This window comes from Trachurus japonicus, chromosome 1 (assembly GCF_045865225.1).
Source record: "Trachurus japonicus isolate A0001 chromosome 1, Traja_1.0".
Classification (NCBI taxonomy): Eukaryota; Metazoa; Chordata; class Actinopteri; order Carangiformes; family Carangidae; genus Trachurus; species Trachurus japonicus.
In genome coordinates, this window is record NC_140907.1 from 35923861 (window position 1) to 35951231 (window position 27371).

General features: G+C 44.3%; 1 protein-coding gene across 1 annotated transcript in view; it reads left to right on the plus strand.

The window, feature by feature from the left end:
* The window catches only part of LOC146992432 (protein NLRC3-like), a 35318-nt gene that overhangs the window by 4109 nt on the left and 3838 nt on the right, over positions 1 to 27371 (plus strand). The window contains exons 3-8 of the mRNA XM_085790592.1: positions 757 to 861; positions 15638 to 15742; positions 20650 to 21096; positions 26143 to 26228; positions 26317 to 26848; positions 27077 to 27337. Of these exons, the coding sequence (XP_085646718.1) occupies positions 757 to 861; positions 15638 to 15742; positions 20650 to 21096; positions 26143 to 26228; positions 26317 to 26848; positions 27077 to 27337 (1536 nt within the window). The remainder of the gene's footprint in view (positions 1 to 756; positions 862 to 15637; positions 15743 to 20649; positions 21097 to 26142; positions 26229 to 26316; positions 26849 to 27076; positions 27338 to 27371) is intronic.

Here is a 27371-nt window from a genome sequence, read left to right on the forward strand (position 1 = left end):
TTTGTTGTGTAACGTGAGTGGTGGTCTAATATCGTGATCCTGTTGTTGATGAGTTGGATTTTAATAACAGCTGATCTGTGTAGGCTACTGTAGCCTAGATGGCGTGGATTGTGATGAGAAGGTGTTGCACACATTTTAAGACTTATCCCCCCCCCCCCCCCCCCATGACCTGAGAAGGCAATGTGGCCTCTCTCTGTCAAAATTGCCAGGGCCTCTTTTCGTTGCCAGTCCGCCACTGGTCTCAGCATCTCTTTTTGGATCTCACATTCTCTGTGAGAAACTGTGGCGGACCCATATAGACTGTTGCAGGCTGCTACACCGAGCTGTCAAGCCTTTCACCTCTGAGCCAGATGCAGAGCAGTGCGGGAGCTTGCAGCACGAGTGCCCTCCCCTGGAGTTGTGACACGTCAACCCCAGTCTCCCTGAAACTGCCAGTTTGCGTCTGCCATTGGTTCACAGCAATTTGAAGGCAGAAAAACTCAGAAATTGAGTTGAGTTTTGCACTTCCTTTTCTGCTGATGTGTCCTCTAACACAAGAAAAATGCCACAGGAACATGTGAAAAGCATGAAAAACACAATTTTCATTGGAGGGGGCCTTTAATGGGAAACACTGGATTTCACTCATTTGTTGTATTGTATTTATTGTTGTAATCTTGTAACTCTTGGAAAAAGGTGAAAGATGGATGGATGTATAAATTATGTAAATAGGAGGGTTAATGCTGATCAAGGTCTCAGCATCTCTTGTGTTTCCATCAGGCTTCACCAACAGAACCCAGACAGTCCTGCACCCAGCTGTATGTCCATGAAGAGTGAAGACTCCATGGATCCACCTTTGAACTTCAGACATGAACACCAACAAAAGTAAGAATTTAAACCTGATTGGTTTGTGATTCTGCAGCTCTCCTGCTGATGTGTTGCTCTCCTTGTTTTTGTTGTATGCTTTTTGAATTTTATGTTGGACTCCCTTGAAAACAAGATGGATGTTCATCTCAAGGGGCTATCAGTAAATACATTTCAAATTTCAATGTAATGCACTTAAAGGTGTTCACAAAAGAAAACTGAATTTGAGCCCACTGTGGGTCTTAAAGGATAATTACCGTTTTTTACAACCTGGACCTTATTTCTAGCATAAAATATGATCATTTACTCACCCAGATAACTTTGGTGTCATTACAAGTCGTTCGACGAAATTAGCTCCAGCCGAGAGCCGCCCTATATCCGTATAATGCGAGAACACGGGGCACGCAATGCAGCCTGTAAATATCACCTTATTCACCGTGAAACTCGTTCATTTCACTAATATTTTGTGATGATAGACTAGTGCTATTCCCCTCTGAGTCCGGGGTTAGCTGTTATCAACATCCGGGGTCTGTAGGTTGACCTACTGACCTCTGACCTGGATGATGTCATCTCTGAGCGCCACGTGGCGCGGCTTGTTGCTACCGCTAATGCTACGGTTTGTTTCTGCGTGTTTCTGACTTGTCAGAACAAAATGAGCAGCTGGATGAAGTTCAGCTTCTTCCTCTCCTCAACCTGGACTCACTAAAGCTCCGGCTAGTTGAGATAAAAATGGACCCGAATGCCGAAGTGGAATGATTATTATCAGAATGAGCCGCGCGGCGCTCGGAGATGACATCATCCAGGTCAGAGGTCAGCAGGTCAACCTACAGACCCCGGTCGGATGTTGATAACAGCTAACCCCGGACTCAGAGGGGAATAGCACTAGCCTATCAGAACTAAATCTTGGTGAAATGAAGGAGTTTCTCTGCAGATAATGTGTTATTTAGAGGCTGCATTCTGCTGCCCTGTAGACTCCATTATACGGATATACGCGGCTCTCGGCTGGAGCTCATTTCATCACAACCACTTGTAATGACACCAAAGTTATCTGGGGGAGGAAATGATCGTATTTTATGCTAGAAATAAGGTCCAGATTGTACAAAAAACTGTAATTATCCTTTAACATTAGTGTAATAACTCATCTATCATACAATGTAGACCAAACTTTGTGCAAAAGTGAGGTAGTTTTTTTTTCGGATTGGATAGATAGATAGATAATTTATTAGTACAGACTCTGGGTCCAGTTAAAAATACAACAATACTACAACAACAGACAACAACAACATACGGGGTAGCCTAGCAGCCCCTTATTAAAAGACACTTATACCAGTGTTTCCAGAGCAGTGACGTGTACCGCGTGGCACTAAATGCAACGTTTGTCAGTTCCATCACAATCTGATTTTCTGAGTTGTTTAGACGACAAATGAACTTATACATGATATTTCTTAAGACAGACTGGAGAGTGTTGACTCGAGCATTCACAAACATTTCAGTGGCGCTGGTCCATCTGGGCTGTTTTAACAAGATTCTCAAAGAGTCATTATATGCCACTTGTAATCTCCGAATACTCGTTTTTTTGTAATTTGACCACAGATGTGCAATAAGCTTTAAACAGAGTCAGCTTCACATCATCAGAGCAACAGCCAAAATTCCGTCTTAGCACATTTGCTTGCACATAACATGCGAGACTGACGCAGAATGTCCTCGTCATCAGTCAGTGTGTCTGTGATCACATGACCAAGATATTTCACCTGACTACAGGTTTTTAAAACTTGACCTGACACTTTAAAGTCAGGGAAAATCACATGTTTATCCTCATTTGTCCTGGAGATCATGATCACACTCTTTACATCATTATATTTTATGTCATGTTGTTCTCCATACAAAGAACACACATTAAGAAGCTGCTGCAGGCCAGCTGAGCTCGGACTAAGGAGCACACAGTCATCCGCGTACATAAGATGGTTCACCACAGTACTGCCAAACATACAGCCAGTTTTACACATTTTTAACTCTTTTGACATGCTGTTCATGTAGAAATTAAATAAAATGGGTGATAACATGCTCCCCTGTTTGACTCCATTACTGACATGAAAGGGGGCGAATACACAATTATCCCACTTCACCTGCATTGTTTGGTGAGCATACCAGTAAGACAGGATTCTCACTATGTATTTTGGGACGCCTGCTTCACTCAATTTATTGAATAACTTCCTATGGTTCACATGGTCAAATGCCTTGGAAGCATCTAAAAAGCACATAAACATGGATGAGTTTTTTCTTTTGTAGTTACTCAACAATTCTTTTAACACATAGATACACATATCTGTACTGTGCTTAGGTTTGAACCCAAATTGATTTTCTGCAGCGGTAATTAATGCATTGACTCTTTCCAGAATAATTTGTTCAACAACTTTGGACAAGACACTCGCAAGAGCAATGGGTCTGTAATTGTCTGAGCTGCATACTTTCCCAGATTTATCCTTGACAACAGGAACCAGCAGCACTGACATCATAGAGTCCGGAAGACAGCCATGGACCATGAAGGAAGTAAAGCATAGAGCAAGCAGAGGAGATAACCTTGAGCCAGCAAATTTGAGATGCTCAGCAGAGATAGAATCCATACCTGTGGATTTATTGACTGATAGGTTTCTGATCACTTGATACACCTCATGGGTCTTGATTGTACTCACACTTTCAACATTATTTACTTGATAGCCTTCAGTTGGAGCACAGTTAAATAGTTTCTTATAATGCTGTTGCCATAGTGCAGCAATTGCATTAGCACCAGAAACTCCATCTACTGTACATGGTAATGAGGGTCTGCAATTATTGACACGCTTTACCTCTTTCCAGAAAGCTTTGCTGTTTTTATCTAAAAGTTTCTTGGCCATGGAATCGGCCCTCAATGTTTGCCCATTTTTACTGATGTAACTATGGGCAGAAACTTGTGCCACCAGAAATTGAATTTGAATCATTTATATTTGAATTTGAATTGCTAAACTTGAATAATTGAATTGAAAATTTGAATTTATATCACATAATTTGCAATTGTATTGTTTAATTTGAGTCATTGCATTAGAAAACTGTATCTGAATAGTATAATTTGAAATTGAAATCCAATGAAATTTGATCCTCACTGAAAATCCAACTCTCACAATTCAAATTCAGTTTTCAAAATTCAGATTCAAAATTTCAAAATTCAAATTCAGTTTTATTGTGACAGACATCCGGGTACTTGAAGGATGAAGGATGAGGGAAGAGCAATCGAGCTCAGATACACAGGACTCATCTCGCCTGTGCTGCGGCGGCGACAATTCTCAGTCTAATCTCGGCTGAAAAAAGAATAAAGGAAGCCGTCTTCGCCGTGACCGGCAACTACGTTGTGACGGCGATGTTTTGATATCAGCGTTAGCTGCTAATTAGCCTGGCAGTCCGCTCGGCTACAGGCAGCGTTAGCCGCTGCCAGGCTAATTAGCAGCTAACGCTGATATCAAAACATCACCATCACAACGTAGTTGCCGGTCACGGCGAAGACGGCTTCCTTTATTCTTTTTTCAGCCGAGATTAGACTGAGAATTGTCGCCGCTGCAGCAGCAAAGACAGGAGCAGCTAATGGAGGCACCAGAGTTGAACCAGTTAAGCACAGCACTCTCTCTACGAGCTCAGATCAAGGGGGCAGTTGTCGGTCTGAGAAGTGAAGCTCACTTCCGCGTTCAAAAAACTGCAATCCCCTCGGCTGTCGCTGGGGGCTGGCTCCAGAAGGGAGCAACTCCAATTGAGCCCCATGTTAAAATAGCCGATTTTACAGCTTAAAAAAACATATTTACAGCCTGGTACATTTTATTTTTTTGGTCTCAACCGATAGTTTCTACCCCCGCACACACTCTGAGGGGGGTGAATTTTTTTTAAACTCTACCGTTTTACTATTATTAGGTTTAAAGTTCTGGCCAATTAGGGCGCAGAACCGTTGAGTGACAGGTCCGGAGACCGCTGCTACGAGGCCAGTGGGCGGGCTCTCGGCCGGCCAACGGCCGCACCGCTCCAAATATGGCAAGTAGAATCCAACATGGCGCGGTTCAAACCCCCGTAGTAGCGGCACAAAACAGACTCCCCCAAACCAATGGGTGACGTCACGGACGCTACGTCCATTCTTTTTACAGTCTATGGCTCAGATAGATCCATGGCTCAGATACACAGGCGAGATGAGTCCTGTGTATCTGAGCTCGATTGCTCTTCCTTCATCCTTCATCCTTCAAGTACCCGGATGTCTGTCACAATAAAACTGAATTTGAATTTGAATTTGAATTTTGAAATTTTGAATCTGAATTTTGAAAACTGAATTTGAATTGTGAGAGTTGGATTTTCAGTGAGGATCAAATTTCATTGGATTTCAATTTCAAAAAATTATACTATTCAGATACAGTTTTCTAATGCAATGATTCAAATTAAACAATACAATTTCAAATTATGTGATTCAAAAAAACAGACAAGAAACCCTTTTGTTAAAAATACAATATCAGTGTGGTATGCAGCACATAACTTCGTTGATGAAACAATAACTCTGTCACAATTTACTCCTATTTGGGGCAACAGACAATTCAAACCTGGTAGATTGGATGGGGGATTCAAATTATGGGCAGAGAAAGGAATTGGGATGGTTTCAGACCTTTATTTTGAAGGTACCCTTCTTAGATTTGATCAACTATGTCATAAGTACGGAGTTCCTCAAAAACATTTTTTCAAATATTTGCAATTAAGAAGCTTTATAGCATCAAAATATAAGACATTCATGATCACACCTCCGCTATCGATTATTGAAGAATTGGTGATTAATAATTTGAATGGTAAAAAACACATATCTAGATTCTATAACCTTTTAGCGGAACACTCAACAGAATCAGCATCAGATAAATTAAATGCTTGGAGAACAGACACACAAGCAGATATCAGTGAAGAAGATTGGGGAAAGGCATGTTTAAAAGCGCAAAAAAGTTCAATTAACACAAGACTAAAATTAATTCAGTATAAGTGGTTAATGAGGGTTTATATAACTCCTGCAAAACTTCACCACATCTCCCCTAACATCCCTGATGTTTGTGTTAAGTGTCTGACCGAGAAGGGAACTCTGATTCACTGCTTATGGGAATGCTCTAAAATATTGGTATTTTGGGAAAATGTAGTTAAATGTTTATCACGAATGGTTAAGTGTAACATTCCTTTGATGTCAACAATCTGCATACTTGGAATATACCCCAAGGACTTCATCAAAACAAAGAAGCAATCGAAAATGATTGACTTTGGACTTCTCCATGCAAGAAGAGTGATTGCACTATATTGGAAAAATGTAGAACCACCATCACTGGCAACATGGAAGAAGGAGTTGATAACTTGTCTTGGACTGGAGAGATTGACATACATTGTTAAAGGTAAACAGGAGGAGTTTGCTGGTATTTGGGAGTCATTTATGTCATACCTGACCAATGAAACAGATAACACTGTCTTTGAAATGCATTTGTAATTTTCAATAAAAAGATATTGTTGAAAAAAAAAAAAAAAAAAATTATGTGATTCAAATTCAAATTTTCAATTCAATTATTCAAGTTTAGCAATTCAAATTCAAATATAAATGATTCAAATTCAATTTCTGGTGGCACAAGTTTCTGCCCATATGTAACGTATAGCATATTTATATTTTGCGTTTGTATGCTTCTTGTATTCAAAGATAGGTCCCTGTCTCGGTTTACCAGCCATAGCCCAGGATTTAGTAGCTTCACAGGCTTCTGTATAAAATTCGGCAACATGCGTGTTCCACCCAGGTCTAGGTTTACCCTTTTTTTTGCTTTAAGAAGAGGCTCGCTGGCTTTGAGTAGAGCTGTTACAATATCAATGTACACTGCAGAAATATCCAATTTATGATTAATGTTAGAACAATTAGTATTTTTACAAATCAGTGCCTCTCTTGGCAGATATATATTACTCAACAGTTGATCAGTGTGAGCAAAATAGGAAGCAATGTCTTCCTCTGGAAGAGAGGACCAGTCCACATGATCAGGAATAAAACTGTTTGCACATTTTACAGTGTCAGGTATGTTATCCCATCTAATAACCATCTTTAGAGGGATGTGATCTGAGGTAGATACATTATATAAAATGTCCATGTTTGTCAAGGAAGTGTGAGCATCAGCTGTTGAGAGACAATGATCCAACCAGGATGTGGTGTGCCATGCCTCACTTATATATGTGTAGCTTTCAGATGGCAACATCTCCCTGCTGGACAGTATTAGATTATTATCTCTACAGAGATGGTTCAGATGGTTAGCAAATACAGATCTACTGTCTAAAATATCAGCATTCATATCCCCAACAATAAAAACACTAGTAAATTGCTCATTTATTAAGAGAGAGCTGATAAACGCCAACTTATTCATATAGTCTTCTTCATTATTCTGGCATTCATATGGGGTATAGACATTTAGAATTACAATTTCCTTGTCAAGCTGTGTCAAGTGTATGGCAATGCACCAATCCACACCAAGCTTAATGACATTCACTACTGAGTCCAGTTTCTTGTTCCACAGGATTGCCACACCTCCTGGTATTCTGCCCCTTTTTATACCCAGGCTGAGGTCTGTGGTGGACTCACCCGCGCCATGGAAATTGTCATTAATTGAATTTAGTCCTTTCAGATCCTGCTTAGCTAGAAAAGTTTCCTGTAAGCACAGAATGTCACAGTGCTCCAACAACTGGTCCACAACAATGCGGCGCGCTTTATCCTCTGCGCTCTGCCCTAAGCGCAGGCCACGGCAGTTGTAAGACAGGACGCTTATCTCCATAGCAACATCAGATCTGGGCTGTCACGCCAGTAGCGGGCACATTTAAAACCCCAGCAGATAGACCGGCAGCGTTAACATTAGCGCCAATGACTCCAGTTTTACGAGGTTCGTAAAAGCGCCGAACAAACGCTCCCTCCGGCCATAGCTCCGGATTGTACATGTCACCTACATCCTTGCATTCAGCGGATATTTTGAATGAAGCGTATCTGCTATTCATGGTGACAATTCTTTGACATGACACTTCACGACAAAGTTTCTCCTCAAGATGAGCACGCAAAGTTCCAGCGTCTAATTATGGAGAGAACTTAGTGGCAAAAACACTCACCAGTTTAGTAGTTACCACTTTGATCCCTCCAGCTGTTCCAGTGCCCACAATAGTTACACCAGCTTTCTTCTGCCCCGATGTGGATTTACCGGTGCGTAATCCCCGTTTAGCATCGGCCGACTCTGTGTGCTTCCGTTGCCCCCGTTTCACTACTTGGTTCCACTTTGGAGACCCGGGTGAAGGCATCGTTATGCCCAAGGCAGCCGCTGGCGTAGCCCTCTCCACGGTTAGAAGCGGCAATCCCAGTGGGTCCCTTTCACGTCGTTCGTCTCCCGGCGCTTCAGTCCCCCCCGCTGAGCCGTCCGCACAGCTGGCAGCCGCTGTGCTAGTGGATCCCGCGGCGCTAGCATTCACCGCGTCCAGACGCCTCACCGGTGCAGTGTGGCCGGTACAGCCGTGGTCAGCGTAATTCTCCAGGGCACCGACCCGGCGGCTCACATCAGCTGTAACAGCGCGCAGCCCTTCGCTGGTTTCAGTCTGCAGGTGTAGTGCATGTTTCACGGATGCGACCTCGGTGTGTAGCTGCTCCACTTTCCGGAGTAGGCCGCATACATCCATGTTTGTGAAAGTCACAGGTGGTAACTCGTCCAGATAGTGAGATACAAATCTTGGAACATTGTCCCCACACTCGTTCAGCACCTTGAGGCAGCTTTTTTTGTTATTGACATCTTTCTGTGCCCCTTTATGCGAGATGTTCCGCTGCGTTGTAGGACAAAGCTCAAACAGCGTTTTCTTTGAGGTTTCAATCGACTCTGAATCAAAGCTGTTGGCAGCAAGCAGGACAATCTCGTCCTGACTTAATGTTCTTATTTTCATAGCAAGGAAGTGTAGGAGCTCATCCTCCACTATAGTTTTACCATCAACAGTCTTATAAACCTCAGGTTTTAAACGAACTCTGGCAAACGCTGGAGCACCTGAGGAGCACGCTGCTATGACGTCCGCCATGCTGGATAATGCAGGCACACGGATTATGTGTCACGTTGCTCACGATTCATCAGCCACTGATATTGGAGCCGTCATTTATTTATTTATTTCAGACATGTTAGTTAAATCATACTTAATCACACATCATCTCAGTTTAAGTAATACAGCAACATGGCCGAAAGGGAAAGCGGGAGAAGCAAAAGCTTATCGAGTCCCGGCCCCGGTACCCTCAGAATAGATACTCTTCATTGGAATTTTTCTTTTGACATTCCAACATAACATGATACAACAGCAGGTAGTAAGTACAGAGCTGCAGTCCAGTTCCAGACAGTCAAAACAGATGCGTGTCTGCATACACGTGTTATCAACCCATACCGTCTAGACACAGTGCCTGCAGATTCATGTCTCTGACCCATCATTGTAAATCATTCTGTAGCAGTCAAGGGTCAAATTAACATATTTATTTTTGAAAACGCACAGGTTTCCTGATTTTTTTAAACCTTGTCATCCAAGTTATTCCACTGTTTGATCCCAGTAGCCGAGATGGAAAAAGATTTTAATGTACTTCGCACCCTTCTCTGCCTGAATATCATGTTTCCCTCTCACTCTCGTGCGTTTCACCTCTCTATCTGTTGTGGCTTTCCTTCGTGTTGTCAAAGCCACGTGAGAGGATGAAAGGCAGGGATTCTTACAAGAATAAATTAGGAGATGTATCCGTTTCAAAACAAAGTTTGAATTATGGCTCCTACACTATCTATAAATAGTGCTTGTAGTTTGTGTGGGAGGCTTTTGTTGGCAGCCTTGTACATAAACTGTAATGTGCAATAGTTTATTAAAGCAGTACTTAAAGCAGAAGTAAGTGATATATTTGTGTTAATATAAGTCTTAAGTAGTTATATCTTCCAACAGCAGTGGCGCAAAAAGTGGGTATGCACTATATGCGGCGCCAAAGCGATGGGGGAAAAATGATTTTGAGTCGGCATTTTCTGTATTTAACAGCTGTTTGTGCATGTGTAAATGATATGATCAATAACAGAGAGGCGTGTCACTAGTTAGGCGCCCCTCCCCTCCCTCAACCCCCCTCCTCTCAGGGCCGGTTTTAGCTATGGGCAATATGGGCCCAGGGCGCAATGTTTGTGAGGGCACAGGAGCACTCTCCAAAAAACAAACAAAAAAAACTCGCCAGTTTTCTTAACTACCGCTCATTTCCACGTCAAGTTAGTGGAGTGGGCGCCCTATGCCACCTTGCTGCTGAGAGTCATGTTGTGTGTGTGTCAGAAGAGGCAAGGGGTTGGGTTGGGGGGGGGGTCGACCTGTGACTGCGACTGCTGAGGTTGTATTGAGTCTCACGTCGGATGCTCCGCCGGCCCAGAGCGCTCTCATGCAGGGAAAGAAAGGAGGGTTAAGCGCTAAACCCCTCGCCCGTCTCCGCTGAAGTTGGCTTCATTTTGGTAATGTAGCTATGGGATGCCCAGGAATATTCCTCTTCTTCCTCTTCAATGTCCGGTCTCTGGTCAACAACATGAATGAACTGCAACAGGATCACGTTGTTAAACGGATCCTGGACTGTCGTGATGTTTATAATGAGCGTAGCCTAGCAACGTCACGCTGTTTCCAAAACCACACCGACTTCAGCAGAGAAGTGAGTTTAGGTAGGTTTTTAGAGTTAGCCTACATGTTTTACAGTGGCTCCTGTCATTGCTTTATTTTCAAAATATCATGTTGCTGGCCCTACACTCACAAACAAAACCTATTTTAAATTGTGTATTTTTTTGAGGGTATTCTTGTATTAGAGGTTCAGAGGCTGTAGTCTGGACTGTAGAGCAGAGAAAGCTGCCCAGCTTTAATATAACCTAAGCCTGATTGGCTATTTAAAAAATCATTTAAATATTATTTAATTTAAAGGAGCCACTGTAGCCTATAAGATCATGTGTAAGATTAAATTCAGTGTTAAAGGCGCCCAGCAGGGCCGGCTCTACGCAGGGGCAAGAAGGGGCAGCGCCCCCTCAAATAAATGTTTTGCCCACTCAAATCAAAATTTTAGAAGTTGAGAAAGCACATTTTTATATAGGCCTACTCAAAAAATGTGTACATTACAAGTTGACAAAATTATCTGCAGTAGCACAAAAATCCGCCGAAAAAGGGACACTGTTCTTTTCTAAAATGTTCTGTTCTTTATTTTTTTTAGTATTTATAAGACTAGCTTTCCGTTTTGTAAATCTTGACCGTAGTAGAACCCCCCCCCCATCTCAGAGTACACCAGAATGCTTCACTCACATGTTAAAATCACAAAAATTTTCGGGGGGGATGCCCCCAGACCCCCCTACAGGGGTTTAGCTAATGACCTTTTTCATCCCCTCTGGGTTTGCAATGCATCTTCAGGTACAGTATATGCACCCCTAACCCCCCAGATAATGTGGCTCTTTACATTACGACAGTAAGGACACCCCTGCCCCTAGTTGGACAGGTCTGAAGGTAGAGGCCTGACAAAGTGCAATCCACTTCTCCAGGTTGGGGTTGGACACATAGCCAACAACCCAATTCAATGAAGAAAACACTGTTACTATCAGCACGGAGAAAAAAAAGTGCTGGAGCATGATGTGTTCACATGATGCCCCCTTCACATTTCTGACTGCCCCCTCATATATGCCTGCCTAGAACCGGCCCTGGCGCCCAGGCGATTTTGAAGTAAGAAGTAATCCAATAAGTAGAATACATTACTTTGAGTAATCCAAATATTACCGATAACAGATTTTGTAATCAGTCATCTGTAGGGGAATACATTTTACAAGTAATCCTCCCAACACTGATTGTAGGCTATATAATAAAATAACACAAATAATATAATATATTCTTGTGTTTGTTTGTTGGTGGGGCGCCAAGAGATTGTTCGCCCACGGGGGGGGGGGGGCGCCTGAGATATGTCTGCATACCCCCCAGAAAGTAGGTAGTTGCGCCCCTGTCCAACAGCAATCACTTACATAGAGTGTTTGGACCAAAACACGGGTCTGTCAGTCATTCTGCTCTGCTCTGAGCCGAGGAGAAAACATTTATCGTATCCTACAGTTTTTATCCAATGAGGAGAGAGAACGGCATGCAGGGCTGTGTGTGCAGCCAAGGGACGCCGTGAATGTGGTGACGTAGGGACGAGGACTGTTATGGTGCGTTCAAGGAAACTCGTAACTCCTGTTTTTCCGACCTGTGAAGTTGTATCAGTTCGATCTGGTACGAGTTCACGGGTCGGAAGTTACGAGTGGCCGTTATAGTGACTTTCACCGGTAAAACAGGTCGGAAAAACACGAGTGGGTTGCCTGGAACGCTACAAAGTCGTAAGTTGTGACTTGAAGCTGTAATTTACGATTTCAAAAGCCGGCCTGGAACGCAGCATTAGCGAAAACGACCGGATCGCTTACTTCTGCTTTAAGGACTTTCAGTTTTGGTTGAGTTTGGCGGCGCCAGTGGCCCAAAGCGGTAGTGTTTTGCCTAAAGGAAGACTCCATTTCCCATGAGCACCAGCGCTTAGTGCCGTAAACATCCTGATCTCCTGGTGCATGGAAATTAACAGAAGACGTCCAAACTAGGGGTGCAACGGTACAGGTAGCCCACGGTACAATACGTACCTCGGTTTTTGGCCACGGTTCTCGGTACGGTTTCGGTATGTGTTTTGTGCAGAGAACTTTTTTTTTCTCCCAAAATAATGTTTATAATTTATTATATTTATAATATAGCTCTCCTCTCTCTCTATCTCTCTCTCTCACACACACACACACACACACACACACACACACACCTGAACTGTCTGTGAACAGCCCCTAGCTCCTCCCTCTGCACACTCCTTTAGTCTTTCAGTAGGTGAACACTCTGAAGCCACTTTCAAACAGAGATCGTGCTATATTGCCGTCATGGAAGACTGTCACTATGCTGGCAGCCACAGTCTCTCACTGGGAAAGAAGGAGTTAGTCTATTGTGTTTTTTTAAACAGCCTTTCACCACCTCTCATCCCTGTCAGTCAACTCCTGCTCGACCTCGGTCTCTCTATCGCGCGCGGGCACGCGGACACGCGACCACACACATGCAGTGTGCATGGACAGAGTCCTGCTGGAACTCTAATAAAAGCTAAATGTGCTAAATCGCGCTAATAACTAATTAATTTTCCCCGCGATTGCGATCAGCGACCGCTCATGCCACCGCCTGTTTGTTTTTTGTTTTTTTTTGTTTTTTTTCCCCCTCTTCAGTGTGTGAGCTGCTGCACTTTCAGTTGCAGGGGGGGAGTCACTGTGAGTGTGTGGAGGCTCAACAGTGATTGGACATCAACTCGCGGGGGCAGGCTTTCGCCTTAAACGGCCAGGCACACACATACACGGCACAGCTGCCTGTAAAGCAGGAAGAGCTGATGGACGCTGAATCTGAAATACCGCGGTCCAAGAGCGTATTGCACCGTGAAGGCCGTACCGAACGGTTCGGTATTTTACCGAGAACCGTTGCATCCCTAGTCCAAACTAAGTTTCTGTTTCCAGCGGATCATTTCTCAGTAAACACATATGCACAATCCGACGGAAAGGTGCCGCATTGCTGCTCCCTCCTCGTCGTGACTCGCTAAAGTGAAAGTGAAACTTAAAGAGGAACTAAACCCCTAAACCACTTTTTTCTGCTGAAAACAAATGTATTTGGGTATAAGGTAGTGTTGTTGGTTGATTCTGGTCCAACTTTTGACATTTTAGTCAAAATATTTCAATTTGGTGTATTTTGTAGTAAAAATGAAGAGTGACTGCCCTCTATGGGTTGAAACACGGCTATTACAATCGAATTTTCCTATTGGCTGAGATGGAGGCAGATGACGTTTTGGAGGCAGCTTTCGTCACAGTCCACCAGCTCCCCGACCAATCAGCACCGGCTGCTGCCTGCCGCTAACAGTTGCTAGGCAGTCTAGCTGCTCTGCTGCGGCTAACGGCTGCTAACAGCTGCCTGAATGGGAATCGTTAGTGCGTCCGGCGCTAACGAGCCGTTAACGAGCTAACGAGCAGCTAACGGCTCCTCTCAGGTAGTGTCTAACGCGTCCTCTCCTAGTAGTGTCCACGCTACTAGTGCTGTTAGAGTCGCTCGTTAGCGCTATATCATGTGTGTTTATTACTTTTTTTTCCTCCTTTGTGTGATTTCGCGGGTGTGAATGCAGTGGGGGGAGGGGGGGTCGGAGAGTGCTCCTGGAGCCCCGCCCATAATCAAGGCATTTTTTGAATTTCCAGTTTAGAGCACGTCATCCAAAACTGAGGGGTTGAGTTGCTCTTTAAGTGAGAGCCGGGTTCCTGCCATGCTCCTCAAAGCGAATGTGTGAATGTGATACAGACCATAATGATACAGACCCATTCAGGCCATGACAGAGGTGTCATTCAACCTGTAAGTGGATGTATCATCATAAAAGTTATGAAAATATTATTTGAAGGTTGAAATGTTCCTTAGTATTGGTTTAAGTCATATAATTTGAGGATTTTTGCTTTGATAAATAACTGGTTTGGCATAATGTAAAATTCTCACAGCTCTTTTTTGGAATATAAACAAGGGGTGCATGCCACTTTGTATGCATTTCCCCACACCTCTGTACAGTATTGCAGATGTGGAGATTATCCGTCAATCAAACATCTCAGACACACACACACACACACCGAGCTCTGTCCCACCCCAAGCATTGGATATTCTGCCTGCTCGATAACGACCAATCAAATTTGTTTTCCTTACTCAAGTAAACTTGTGCGGCAACTCGTGGAAACTCGTGGAAGGAGGTGACAAATAGGACAAATGGCCATTTCTGAACACCTTTAAAGCAGAAGTAAGCGATCCGGTCGTTTTCGCTAATGCTGCGTTCCAGGCAGGCTTTTGAAATCGTAAATTACAGCTTCAAGTCACAACTTACGACTTTGTAGCGTTCCAGGCAACCCACTCGTGTTTCTCCGACCTGTTTTACCTGTGAAAGTCACTATAACGGCCACTCGTAACTTCCGACCCGTGAACTCGTACCAGATCGAACTAGTACGACTTCACAGGTCGAAAAAACAGGAGTTTTACGAGTTTCCTTGAACGCACCATAACAGTCCTCGTCCCTACGTCACCACATTCACGGCGTCCCTTGGCTGCACACACAGCCCTGCATGCCGTTCTCTCTCCTCATTGGATAAAAACTGTAGGATACGATAAATGTTTTCTCTTCGGCTCAGAGCAGAGCAGAGTGACTGACAGACCCGTGTTTCAGTCCAAACACTCTATGTAAGTGATTGCTGTCGGAAGATATAACTATTTAAGACTTATATTAACACAAATATATCACTTACTTCTGCTTTAAGCAAAAGGTTAATGGCCAAGAGTTACATAACGAAACATAATTTAATGTCATTAATACAAATGTCACAGCAGTGGGTGCCTGGCACTGGAGTGAGGTGGTGGGTGCAGAGCAGCACAGTCTCCGCCCAGCCTCCAGAGGTGCATTGCTGGTGCTGGTGCAGAAGGAGAGCCCTGGGAAATGGCACAGGTTTTGTGATTTTGGCTAAAAACTTCATAATCACAATTTAAAGACCAGAGAGAATGTTTTAAAATAACCAAAAAGGGTCGCGGGAGGGCGACTTCAAGATGCTGTTATTTTGACAAAATGAACCCACAGTGGCAGAACGTTGTACATTGATCTGTCAGATCAAGGTCTCAGCATCTCTTGTGTTTCCATCAGGCTTCACCAACAGAACCCAGACAGTCCTGCACCCAGCTGTATGTCCATGAAGAGTGAAGACTCCATGGATCCACCTTTGAACTTCAGACATGAACACCAACAAAAGTAAGAATTTAAACCTGATTGGTTTGTGATTCTGCAGCTCTCCTGCTGATGTGTTGCTGTCATTGTTTTTGTTGTATGTTTTTTGTATTTTATGTTGGACCCCCTTGAAAACAAGATGGCTGTTCATCTCAAGGGGCTATCAGTAAATACATTTCAATGTAATATACTTAAGCAAAAGGTTAATGGCCAAGAGTTCTGGTCAGCAAGTATAAAAAACGAAACATAATTATTGTAAAAGTGGTAGAATTGGAGTGAGAATATTGTCTGATATTATAGCCCATTTTAATACAAATGTCACAGCAGTGGGTGCTGGAGCACTGGAGTGAGGCGAATGAGTTCCAGGGGGTGGGGGCAGTGATGGAAAAGGCTCTGCCCCCCCAGGTTTGGTGCTTGGACCGTGCAGGTAGGGAGAGGCAATTTCCTTCAGACAAGCGAAGGCCATGGAAGGGGGTGTGGTGGTGGTGGAGCATGTCTGTGAGGTAGGAAGGGAGTTAGGTGATTTGTAGGTGGGAAGGAGGATTTTGAATTGCATGTGGTGTGTGAAAGAGAGTCAGAGCAGTTTTGTGGTCTCAGGAGTGGGTGTGGGTTAGCAAGTGGGCAGCGGAGTTCTTGATTGTATTGAAGTTTGTTGAGGACTTGATGATTTTGGGCGCCATCTGGTGACGGAGATCATGCAGCACATTCATAAACGGCAATGCACCTATGGACAGAGTGGCTTAAAACCCACTTATTGATTTTATATGAAAATAATGATACAATTCCAAATTCACCTGTTACTGGATTTCATTCAACTACACAGAGCAGAGAATAAATTGAATGTACTGTATAAGGTGACATTGTTTGATCAACCCTGTACTGATGTGTTACACCTTTGTATTGAGATCCTTTCATGTGCTGTACTCTCATGATTGATGTTATGTCACATTGGCATTATTATTTATATCAAGATCTGGTGCCAAAATGTATTTCTTTGGGAAAACATGTTTCTTTTAGTGTATTAAATGTAAATACTACTACAAATAATACGTATAATATTCATATAATAATATAGCCCTCACAACTTCATACACAACTTCTCGCTGGGGTTCAGCTCTCATGTTAGGCATGTAGCGTGTAACATGTGAGAACGTAACCATTGTCCCACCTGCCCATCTCACCACCATGAGTCCTGAGTTCAGTCTCTGGAACTGAACTCAGGAACACTACTTAACTCCCACACTTCAAATCCAAACTCAAAACCCACCTGTTCAAAACTGCGTTTTCCCTGTTTTTAACCAATGTACGGTGTCCTTGAGTGTCCAGAAAGGCGCTTATTAATAAAATGTATTATGAGGGTCCGAGCGACAACAAGCGTCGGCGAAGGCCCTATTGCAGGGGTTTTCAAACTGTGGGGCACGCCTCCCCTGGGGGGCAGCAGAGAGTTTGAGGTGGGGCGCTCCCCAATATGAGAAAAAGAAAAAAAGAAAAACTATAAATATTCAAACTAAATATGAGTTACATGTCACTTGCACATAGGGCAATGTTCTTAATGTTTTTGCAGTAGCCTATAATTATACTGCGATTATAAAACATGATCTTGTAACACACAGGCTGCGATTATGCTCGACTTATGTGTCAGGGAGAGCGGAGCTCAGCTGGCCTTGCACATTTCTTTGTCTAAGTTAAAATGCTATTAATAATCTGATGATACATTAAAATGTAAGAGAAGCCCAACATGGTTAAAAACTCATCATTTTCCCATTCTCATGTAATTCTGAGAAAAGTCTGACCAATAATATTATTCGGTCCGATTTGACGAGCGACCGAACATACTTAATATGTAATGACTTTGTGCACCCCTCTCCTCCTCTCCACCCCGACCAGGAAGAACTCTTAAAAAAAACCTAACTTTATTGACACCAGAGCTGTAGCAGGACACAGAGAGCAGATGAGGCTAGAGCCACAACACACACTAGAAAGAAGGTTTTTGGAAATAAATAGTTTTACTGCAAATAAATAGTTAACTGCAGCCGCAGCTGGTCGCGGAGTTTCATGTCATATTGTAACGTTAATGAGCAGCCCCGAGTGATACGACACAGGAAGTCACATCTGTCTATAAAGCATCCAGTGCTAACAGCTAGGGGGCTAGGCTACTGTGTGAGTTCTCAACGGTCCGGACCTGGTTGAACTCCGGACCGCCGCGGCTCGACTCGGCCCGGTTGCGAGGTGTTGACCGTGATTTATTTTCGCCCTGAACCAGCGCATCAGGTGGCGCTGGTCCGGCCGCCAGCCCGGCTCGTTGAGCAATATCTGTAACAGTCGCTTCCCCTGCGTCTCCAGTAGCGGTAGCCTAACAACAGTTTATTATAAAACTCATCAGTCATCACTGAGTCCGTTTATACGGTTTAAAACGGTGTTGTGTTTGACTGTGTTGTTACCGTTTCCCTTGCTTTCCTGTTCTGTTTACCGTTGCCATGCCAACGCATGGAGCGGGGAGGGAGGGGGGCACGTGAAGGTGCGGCAGGAAGGAGAGGTGGGTGGGACCAAGGGGGCAGTTGTCTGTCTGAGAAGTGAAGCTCACTTTCTCGTTCAAAAAACTGCAATCCCCTCAGCTTCCTCTGGGGGCTGGTGTCAGAAAGCAGCATTCTCCATAGACCCCCACTTTACATCCTCAATAAACATGATTAAAGCCTCATGTCAGCACGTTTTTTGGGCCTCATTTATACGTACCCAGGTATTTTTAAAAACGGAGATTTCACCCTCTCCGTTTATAAAAAACGCTGCGTGCACACCAGTCCGTTTTCAGAAAACGTGTTGTTTATACTGACCCGTGTATATATGCCGTCAAGAGCATGCCAAACCTGTAGGTGGCAGTGTAGCGAGAAGCTGAAGCCCATGTCAGCCAATCAGAATCCCGCACATTAGGGTTGGGCGGTATGACGGTATTATACCGTGTGACGGTATAAAATGTCTACCGGTAGAGATTGTGCAATACCGTTTATACCGGAGAAAGAGCAGATGTCTGCGGCATCTCTCTGAGTCACTGTAGTTACACCGCCTCGACACACGGGGCACTGCAGGCACTGCAACAAGACTGCTTGGCGTGGTTGCATGAGCACATGAAGAAGAAACAGCTTTACCGGAGTGATAACAATCATGGCGGAGGCGGAGAGTGAACGTCACGAGGGAACGGAGACAGCCCGACCCACTCATGACGAACAGGAGGAGGAACTCGTTCCGAAAAAGGGCGCTACGTCTGTTGTGTGGAACTTTTTCGGATTTAGAAAATCAGACAACGAACAAAAAGTGATACTCTGCAAAGAGTGTCGCGCGAGTGTTGCTGCTGGAGGTGGAAACACCAGCAACCTCTTCCACCACTTAAAGATAAAACATGCTAAGCAGTATTATGAAAGCCAAAAGATGCGTGGCGCACCCGCTGCATCAAAAACAAAAGTTGCAGCAGCTCCTCTCGTCCAAAAGAGCTTGGCAGAGTCTTTCGCCAAAGGCACCCCGTATGACAAAAAATCACGTCGATGGAGGGAGATAACAGAAGCCATCACAACGCACATATGCAAAGACATGGTCCCGATTTATACCGTTGAAAAGCCGGGGTTCAGAGAATTACTCAGCACCCTCGACCCGAGGTATGTAATGCCCAGTCGCAAGCACTTTACAGAGGTGGAGTTGCCGCGACTATATGGGGAGTGCCGTAGCAAAATCGAAAAGGAGCTTCAAAGTGTTCTTCATTTTGCTACAACTACAGACATGTGGTCGAGCCGCACCACACAGCCTTACATGAGTCTAACGACACATTTTATTAAAGATTGGGAACTGAAGAGTAGGTGTCTTCAGACCTCTTACTTCCCAGAGGACCACACAGGGGAAATGATAGCCCAAAACCTAAGGGAGGCACTGGAGTCATGGGGATTAACGGAGGCCCGTCAAGTCTGCGTAACCACAGATAACGCCGCCAACAATGTCAAAGCACTCCAGCTGAACGACTGGACAAGGCTACAGTGTTTTGGACACCGTCTTCATTTGGCCATCGGTGAGTATGCATGTAAACGTACTGAGTGACTGGTAATCATGTTGGATTTTCATTAGATATAATTCAATGACAAATACCTCTCTGTTGTTTTAGCCCAATTAATCATAAGATACTACACTGTGGTGTTTGTATACCTTGGCATTTACAATAATTGCTCTCCAGGGGTCAGTATTATTAATATATCATATTATGTAACCTGGACTTTGTTGAACAGTTGTATAGCTGTTTGAAATATTTCACATGTTTGTAAAGAAATAAAAATAAACACTTTTTCAGAAAGACAGTTTGTTAAAATTAAGTGACACCTAAGCCTAAAAAATAAAAAGTTATCCTCAGTCAAAAATGTACATAATAGTTATGATTATTAATTTTAATATATACATAATTGCTCATGCAAAATGATAATGCTTGCCTTGTCCTTAAGTGTAATAATTGTCAGCATCTGTCAACAATTTACCATATACATTTCTCTGTGTTTATTGTAAACAGAAAGAAGTGTGAAAGAGCCACAAGTGGAACGTGCCATTGGGGTATGCAAAAAAGTCGTGTGTGCCTTCTGCAATTCCTGGAAAAGGAAGCGTGAGCTGGCCACTGCTCAAGCAGAGCTGGGCTTGCCTGCTCACCAGCTCATAACAGAGACCCCAACAAGATGGGGCTCTCGACAACAGATGATTGAAAGGATCCTAGAGCAGGAGAAAGCTCTGACACAAGTCCTAAGAGCTGACAAGAAGACCAGGCATTTGGTTCTGACATGGCAGGACATTGATGTACTGGAATCTGTTAGCAAAGCGTTGAGCCCTCTCGTTGCCTTCACAGATGCCTTGTCCGGCGAGCAGTATGTGAGTGTCTCATATTTAAAACCTGTGCTCCATCTTTTCAGCGAGCAAGTTCTTAAGGCCCAGGATGATGATGTTGATCTCACCAAGAAAATCAAAGCAAGCATTCTGGAGTACCTGGATGAAAAATATGCTGACCCATCCACCCAGGATCTGCTTGATATGGCTTCCCTTCTCGACCCTCGCTTCAAAATCACCTACATAAAGCCAGAGAAAGTGGACTACATAAAGACCAAAGCTGCTGCAGAGATAGAGAGCCTGGTGGCTGAACAGGAAATGTCTGCAGGGGGAGACTCCATACCACCAGCTGAAGCTGCCACAGAGGTGCCAGAGATTCCCGCTAAGAAGAAGAGGAGTTTGGGCAGCTTCTTCAAGATTGCATCACGCCAAGACCAAACTGTCCCTCAGTCAGGCAGACAGTCCATTGAACTGGAGCTTAACAGGTACCTTCAAACAGTGGAGGCTGATGGGGAGACCAACCCCCTGGAATGGTGGAGGCAGCACGAGGCCAATTTTCCACGAGTGGCAAGCCTGGCAAAGAAATACTTGTGCATTCAAGCCACAAGTGCCCCATCAGAGCGTGCTTTTAGCACAAGTGGTAACATTATCACTTGCCGCAGATCAGCACTGAAACCAGAGAGAGTTGATCAGCTGGTGTTTCTTGCACACAATCTGTAATTGCTGGATATACGCAATTGCCAGACATTTGCACACTAGTGACAGTGTTCTTCAGAACATTTAGGAGATGCTGTGATTCTATATTGCACTAACTGTTGTTATGGACCTGTTAAACTTGAAAATACTTTTTCTCATTTGTTATTTTTTATTTCTTATTAAGATGGAGCTCTGTGTTTACATTTGCACACTTAAGCACAGCTTAAGTTAAAGCTGGAGTTCAATGTTTACCAGACATTTGCACATTCTTTGTGGTTTATTAAGATATACGCAATTGCCAGACATTTGCACACTAGTGACAGTGTTCTTCAGAACATTTAGGAGATGCTGTGATTTTATATTGCACTAACGGTTGTTATGGACCTGTTACCTTGTGTAAAACTTGAAAATACTGTTTCTCATTTGTTATTTTTATTTCTTATTAAGATGGAGCTCTGTGTTTACATTTGCACACTTAAGCACAGCTTAAGTTAAAGCTGGAGTTCAATGTTTACCAGACATTTGCACATTCTTTGTGGTTTATTAAGATATACGCAATTGCCAGACATTTGCACACTAGTGACAGTGTTCTTCAGAACATTTAGGAGATGCTGTGATTTTATATTGCACTAACGGTTGTTATGGACCTGTTACCTTGTGTAAAACTTGAAAATACTTTTTTTCATTTGTTATTTCTTATTCAGCTGGAGTTGTTTACATTTGCATACACTTAAGCACAGCTTAAGTTAAAGCTGGAGTTCAATGTTTACCAGACATTTGCATATTCTTTGTGGTTTATTATTTATTATATTATTATATTTTCTTTAAAATAATGTTATGCTGCTGTGAGCAAATAAAAATAAAAGAGGAAAATGATCAAATGCAACAGTATGGTTATTTTAAGCCATTAATTGAATTTACAGGGGGAAAAAAACCATACCGTGATATATACCGTTACCGTGATATGAAATTACTCATACCGTGATATAAGATTTTGCTCATACCGCCCAACCCTACCGCACATGATCCCGCATAGCAACCTCATAGCAACAGCAACAACAACAACGTCACTTGCCCTCCTTGTGTGTAAAGTTTTAATATTTTATCATGCGAGAAAGTAACTGTTTAGATGCCAAATATACGGCCAGTTTATCCAGATGACGGCTGTTTAGAAGTTTGTTCCGATGTTTCTCGGAGAGGTGAAGCTTTTTTTTTTTTCGGAGAAGTGAAGCTCCACCAGTGGAGCAACGACCGGGACATCACAGAGACGGTGTCCGCTCTGCAATGCTGCTCGGCCGGCCAGCCTCTGTCGTCCTCCCGGTATCAAAACGATGCCTAAATAACTTACTGGCAGGTTTTTAGAGGTTTACCACCGGCTGGTTAAATTATTTTTAGGAGATAAATGTTGGTCTCATTGATGAAATCTAACAATTGTGGCAGTAGCAGTTTGTTTGAATGTAAAGTGAAGCTGTGTGTTAACTGTTACTGGACAGAAGAGCAGCTCAGCCTCGGGACTCTGTACAGAAATCACCCCATTTAACGTTACATCAATAAATAAATGTTTTACAGTGAACACATCAGTCTGCATTAAATTTGATCATTATTATTATTTATTTATTTGATTAAGTTATAATATATTATAACTTAATATGGTTACGGTTAGTCCTCGTGAAGTGACCCAATTGCACCATCATGCCTAACAAGTTGGTGAGGCTACATTATGAACGCTGTGAGGCTACGGCCAATGTCGTCCATGTGGTGGTGCGGTGACTATCGATCACTTGCCAAGAAAATACTGTACGTTCCCCTTAGGTTGGCTCATCAACCGCTGTTACCTTCAATGGACGTCCAGGCCTTTTTCTGTTGCCGAGTTCACCAGTGGATTGCCTTTTCTTCAGGATGTAGCAAGCAGTGTATTTGGCCACTCCTAATATTATTGTGATTTCTGATGGGTTTTTATTTTATTTTCGAAGCTTAAAGGACAATTCCAGGCGAATTCAACTCGGGGGTGTATTTTCATATCATGTCTAAAAGAAGGAATCTGAAGATTTTCAGTTTAATTGCTCCTGTTTTGCGGTAGTTGCGTCTGTCCCCGCATCGCCACGGCAGCAATGAATGGGAGTGGATGTAAGTTCCGCTGTTTAGGCTGTTTACAGCCCTCAAAGCCGCAATTTTTTTCCACAGACAGCGCTACCGCAAAACAGGAGCGATTAAACTGAAAATCTTCAGATTCCTTCTTCTAGACCTAAAATGATCATCAGCATGGAGAGCTCCTTTGACGGCATGTTGAGGGGTTCACAGCAAAATCTTCCAAATGCGAACAACACACCTGAAATCAACTCCAGACCTTTTATCTGATTAATTGATGATGAAATAACAAAGGAATTTGCCGACCGTGTGGAGGAGCAGCGGCTCTACTCTGAGCTACTCCCGGGTGACAGAGCTCCTCACCCTATCTCTAAGGGAGCGCCCCGCCACCCTGCGGAGGAAGCTCATTTCGGCTGCTTGTATCCGGGATCCCGTTCTTTCGGTCATGACCCAGAGTTCATGACCATAGGTGAGGGTGGGAACGTAGATTGACCGGTAAATTGAGAGCTTCGCCTTTTGGCTCAGCTCCTTCTTCACCACGACAGACCAACGACCGCATTACTGCGGCCGCTGCACCGATCCGCCTGTCAGGCTCGTGCTCCATCCTTCCCTCACTCGTGAACAAGACCCCGAGATACTTAAACTCCTCCACCTGAGGCAGGAACTCTCCCCCGACCTGGAGGGTGCAAACCACCTTTTTCCGGTCGAGAACCATGGCCTCGGACTTAGGCTATGTTCACACCGCAGTTACAAGTGACCTGAATCAGATTTTTTCGCTCATATGTCACCCATATCTGATTTGCTTTTGACAGTGTGAACAGCACAAGTCGCATTGAATCTGACATTTTCGAATCAGATTCAGGCCACTTTTAAATGTGGTACTGAATCGGACACGTATCTGATTTTTTTGAATGCGACCGCAATCTGAACAGCCAGGTCGCAGCGCAACGGTGACAAAGACCCATGCAGGTCTGACAGTGCAGCGAGGACAGTAGGCTACGTGAGGAAGATTAACTGATGAATGATGAGCTTGGTCGCTAATGTGTAAAAATAAACTGAGGAATTTAGTCGGCCGTAGCCTATGTCATACTGAGCTGTCAGATGATGAGCCAGGCAGGCAGACTGCATATCACATCAAAAGTCTGACATATTGAGTTTAAATTCAGACTCTTTTTTTTTTTTTTAAAGCATAATGCTGTGGGTATAGGGAGGCTGATGGAGTGCGGGACGAGGGGCGGGTTTGAATCCGACGTGATTTTTTTTTTTTAGGATTAAACCATAGAGTCCTACAATACCGGTTGCCGTTGCCATGGTTGCTTCCGTAAACACCGTTGTGGCGTGATGTCATCAATGATCAACTGCACATGCGGGTCACTTCAGGAACTTGAGCTGTTCACACAGCAATCCATAGATAGGCCACATTTAAAGACGTAATGTGAACAGCCAAACAAAAAATCGGATTTGAGCAATAAATCAGAATTGAGCATTAAGACCTGCGGTGTGAACGTAGCCTTAGAGGTGCTGATTCTCATCCCAGCTGCTTCACACTCGGCTGCAAACCGCCCCAGTACATGCTGAAGGTCCTGGCTCGAGGGGGCCAACAAGACAACATCGTCCGCAAAAAGCAGAGATGAAATCGAGTGGCTAGCACAGAAGTCCAATAACAAAACACCACTCGGGTTCAGATCGGGGAGGCCGTTCCTCCCAGTCACACCTCTGCAGGTTACACTGTCGCTGCCCACGTGAGCGTTGAAGTCCCCCAACAGAACGATGGAGTCCCCAGTTGGGGCACTTTCCAGCACCTCTCCCAGGGCCTCCAGGAAGGCCGGGTACTCTGCACTGCTGTTCGGCCCGTAGGCCGAAACAACAGTGAGAGACCTATCCCCGACCCGAAGGTGCAGGGAAGCGACCCTCTCGTTCAGTGGAGAGAACTCCAACACATGGCGGCTGAGCTGGGGGGCTATGAGCAAGCCCACGCCAGCTCGCCGTGGGCAACTCCAGAGTGGAAGAGAGTCCAGCCTCTCTCAAGGAGTTGGGTACCGGAGCCCAAACTGTGCGTGGAGGTGAGCCTGACTACCTCTAGCCGATACCTCTCAACCTCCCGCACGAGCTCAGGCTCTTTCCCCGCCAGCGAGGTGACATTCCATGTCCCTAAAGCCAGAGTCGCTGTCCGGGCATTGGGTCGCCGGGGCCCCCGCCCACGGCTGCCACCTAGAGCACAACGCACCGACCCCTCATGGTCCTTCCTGCGGATGGTGGGCCTACTGGAAGGCGGGCCCACGTCGCTCTTTCGGGCTGGGCCCGGCCACCAGACGTTCGCCTGCGAGCCCCAACCCCAGGCCTGGCTCCAGGGTGGGGCCCCTGTGACGCCGATCCGGGCGATGTGAACTTCCTCGGTATAAATCCACTCATGAGGGGTTTTGGAACTGCTCTTAGTCTGACCCGTCACCTAGGACCTGTTTGCCTTGGGAGACCCTACCAGGGGCATTAAGCCCCCGACAACATAGCTCCTAGGATCATTTGGGTGCTCAAACCCCTCCACCACGGTAAGGTGGCGGTTCAAGGAGGGGAGCTTCTGAGTCAATTGTCCAATTACTTTTGGTCCCTTTTAAAATGAAGGTAGTAGCCTACATTAAAAAAAAAAAGCTTTAATTCCACCCTGTAATTTAGATGTGGATACCCTCAAATTAAAGCTGAGAGTCTGCACTTCAGTCCATATTTGTTATTTAATTGTAATTTTTAATATATTGAGTAAACAGGTAAAATAACAAAACCTATGTGTATCCGATTCATAGTGCCACGTCCACTCCTAATTTGATGGAAGGGAAAGGACATTTCCTGAGGACAATGAATCTGGATTTGGCTGAACGTCTGCAGATAGGTAAGAGGTCGTTCCACCATCCACTTTCTCACATGTTCACTAGTATTCACTCACTAATGGGTTTTTCATTATTTTGTGTCTGATTCAGGGACTGCTGCTCCTGCAGTTTGTCAACAACTCAAGACTTCTCACATGAAAAAGGTCAAGTGTGTGTTTGAAGGCATTGCTAAAGCAGGAAATTCAACTCCTCTGGGTCAGATCTACACAGAACTCTACATCACAGAGGGAGGGGCTGGAGGGGTCAATGATGAACATGAGGTCATAAAGATTGAATCAGCATCCAGGAAACAAGATGGATCAGAAACAACCATCAAATGTGAAGACATCTTTAAAAGTCCACCTGGAAGAGACATACCAATCAGAACAGTGATGACAAAGGGAGTGGCTGGCATTGGGAAAACAGTCTTAACACAGAAGTTCACTCTGGACTGGGCTGAAGACAGAACCAACCAGGACATACACTTCACATTTCCCTTTACCTTCAGAGAGCTGAATGTGCTGAAAGAGAAAACGTTCAGCTTGGTGGAACTTGTTCATCACTTCTTCTCTGAAACCAAAGAAGCAGGAATCTGCAGCTTTGATCAGTTCCAGGTCGTCTTCATCTTTGACGGTCTGGACGAGTGTCGACTTCCTTTGGACTTCCACGGCCCTGAGAAGCTGACTGATGTGACAGAGTCCACCTCAGTTAACGTGCTGCTGACCAACCTGATCAAGAGGAACCTGCTTCCCTCTGCTCGCCTCTGGATAACCACACGACCTGCAGCAGCCAGTCAGATCCCTCCTGAGTGTGTTGACATGGTGACAGAGGTCAGAGGGTTCACTGACCGACAGAAGGAGGAGTACTTCAGGAAGAGGTTCAGAGATGAGGAGCAGTCCAGAGAGATCATCTCCCACATCAAGACAAAACGAAGCCTCCACATCATGTGCCACATCCCAGTCTTCTGCTGGATCACTGCTACAGTTCTGGAGAAGATGTTGAAGACCAGAGAGGGAGGAGAGCTGCCCAAGACCCTGACTGAGATGTACATCCACTTCTTGGTGGTTCAGGTGAAAAGAGAGAATGTTAGGAGATCTAAGTCAGGTCCAGAGGAGAAGAAAAAGATGATTGAGTCTCTGGGAAAACTGGCTTTTGAGCAGCTGCAG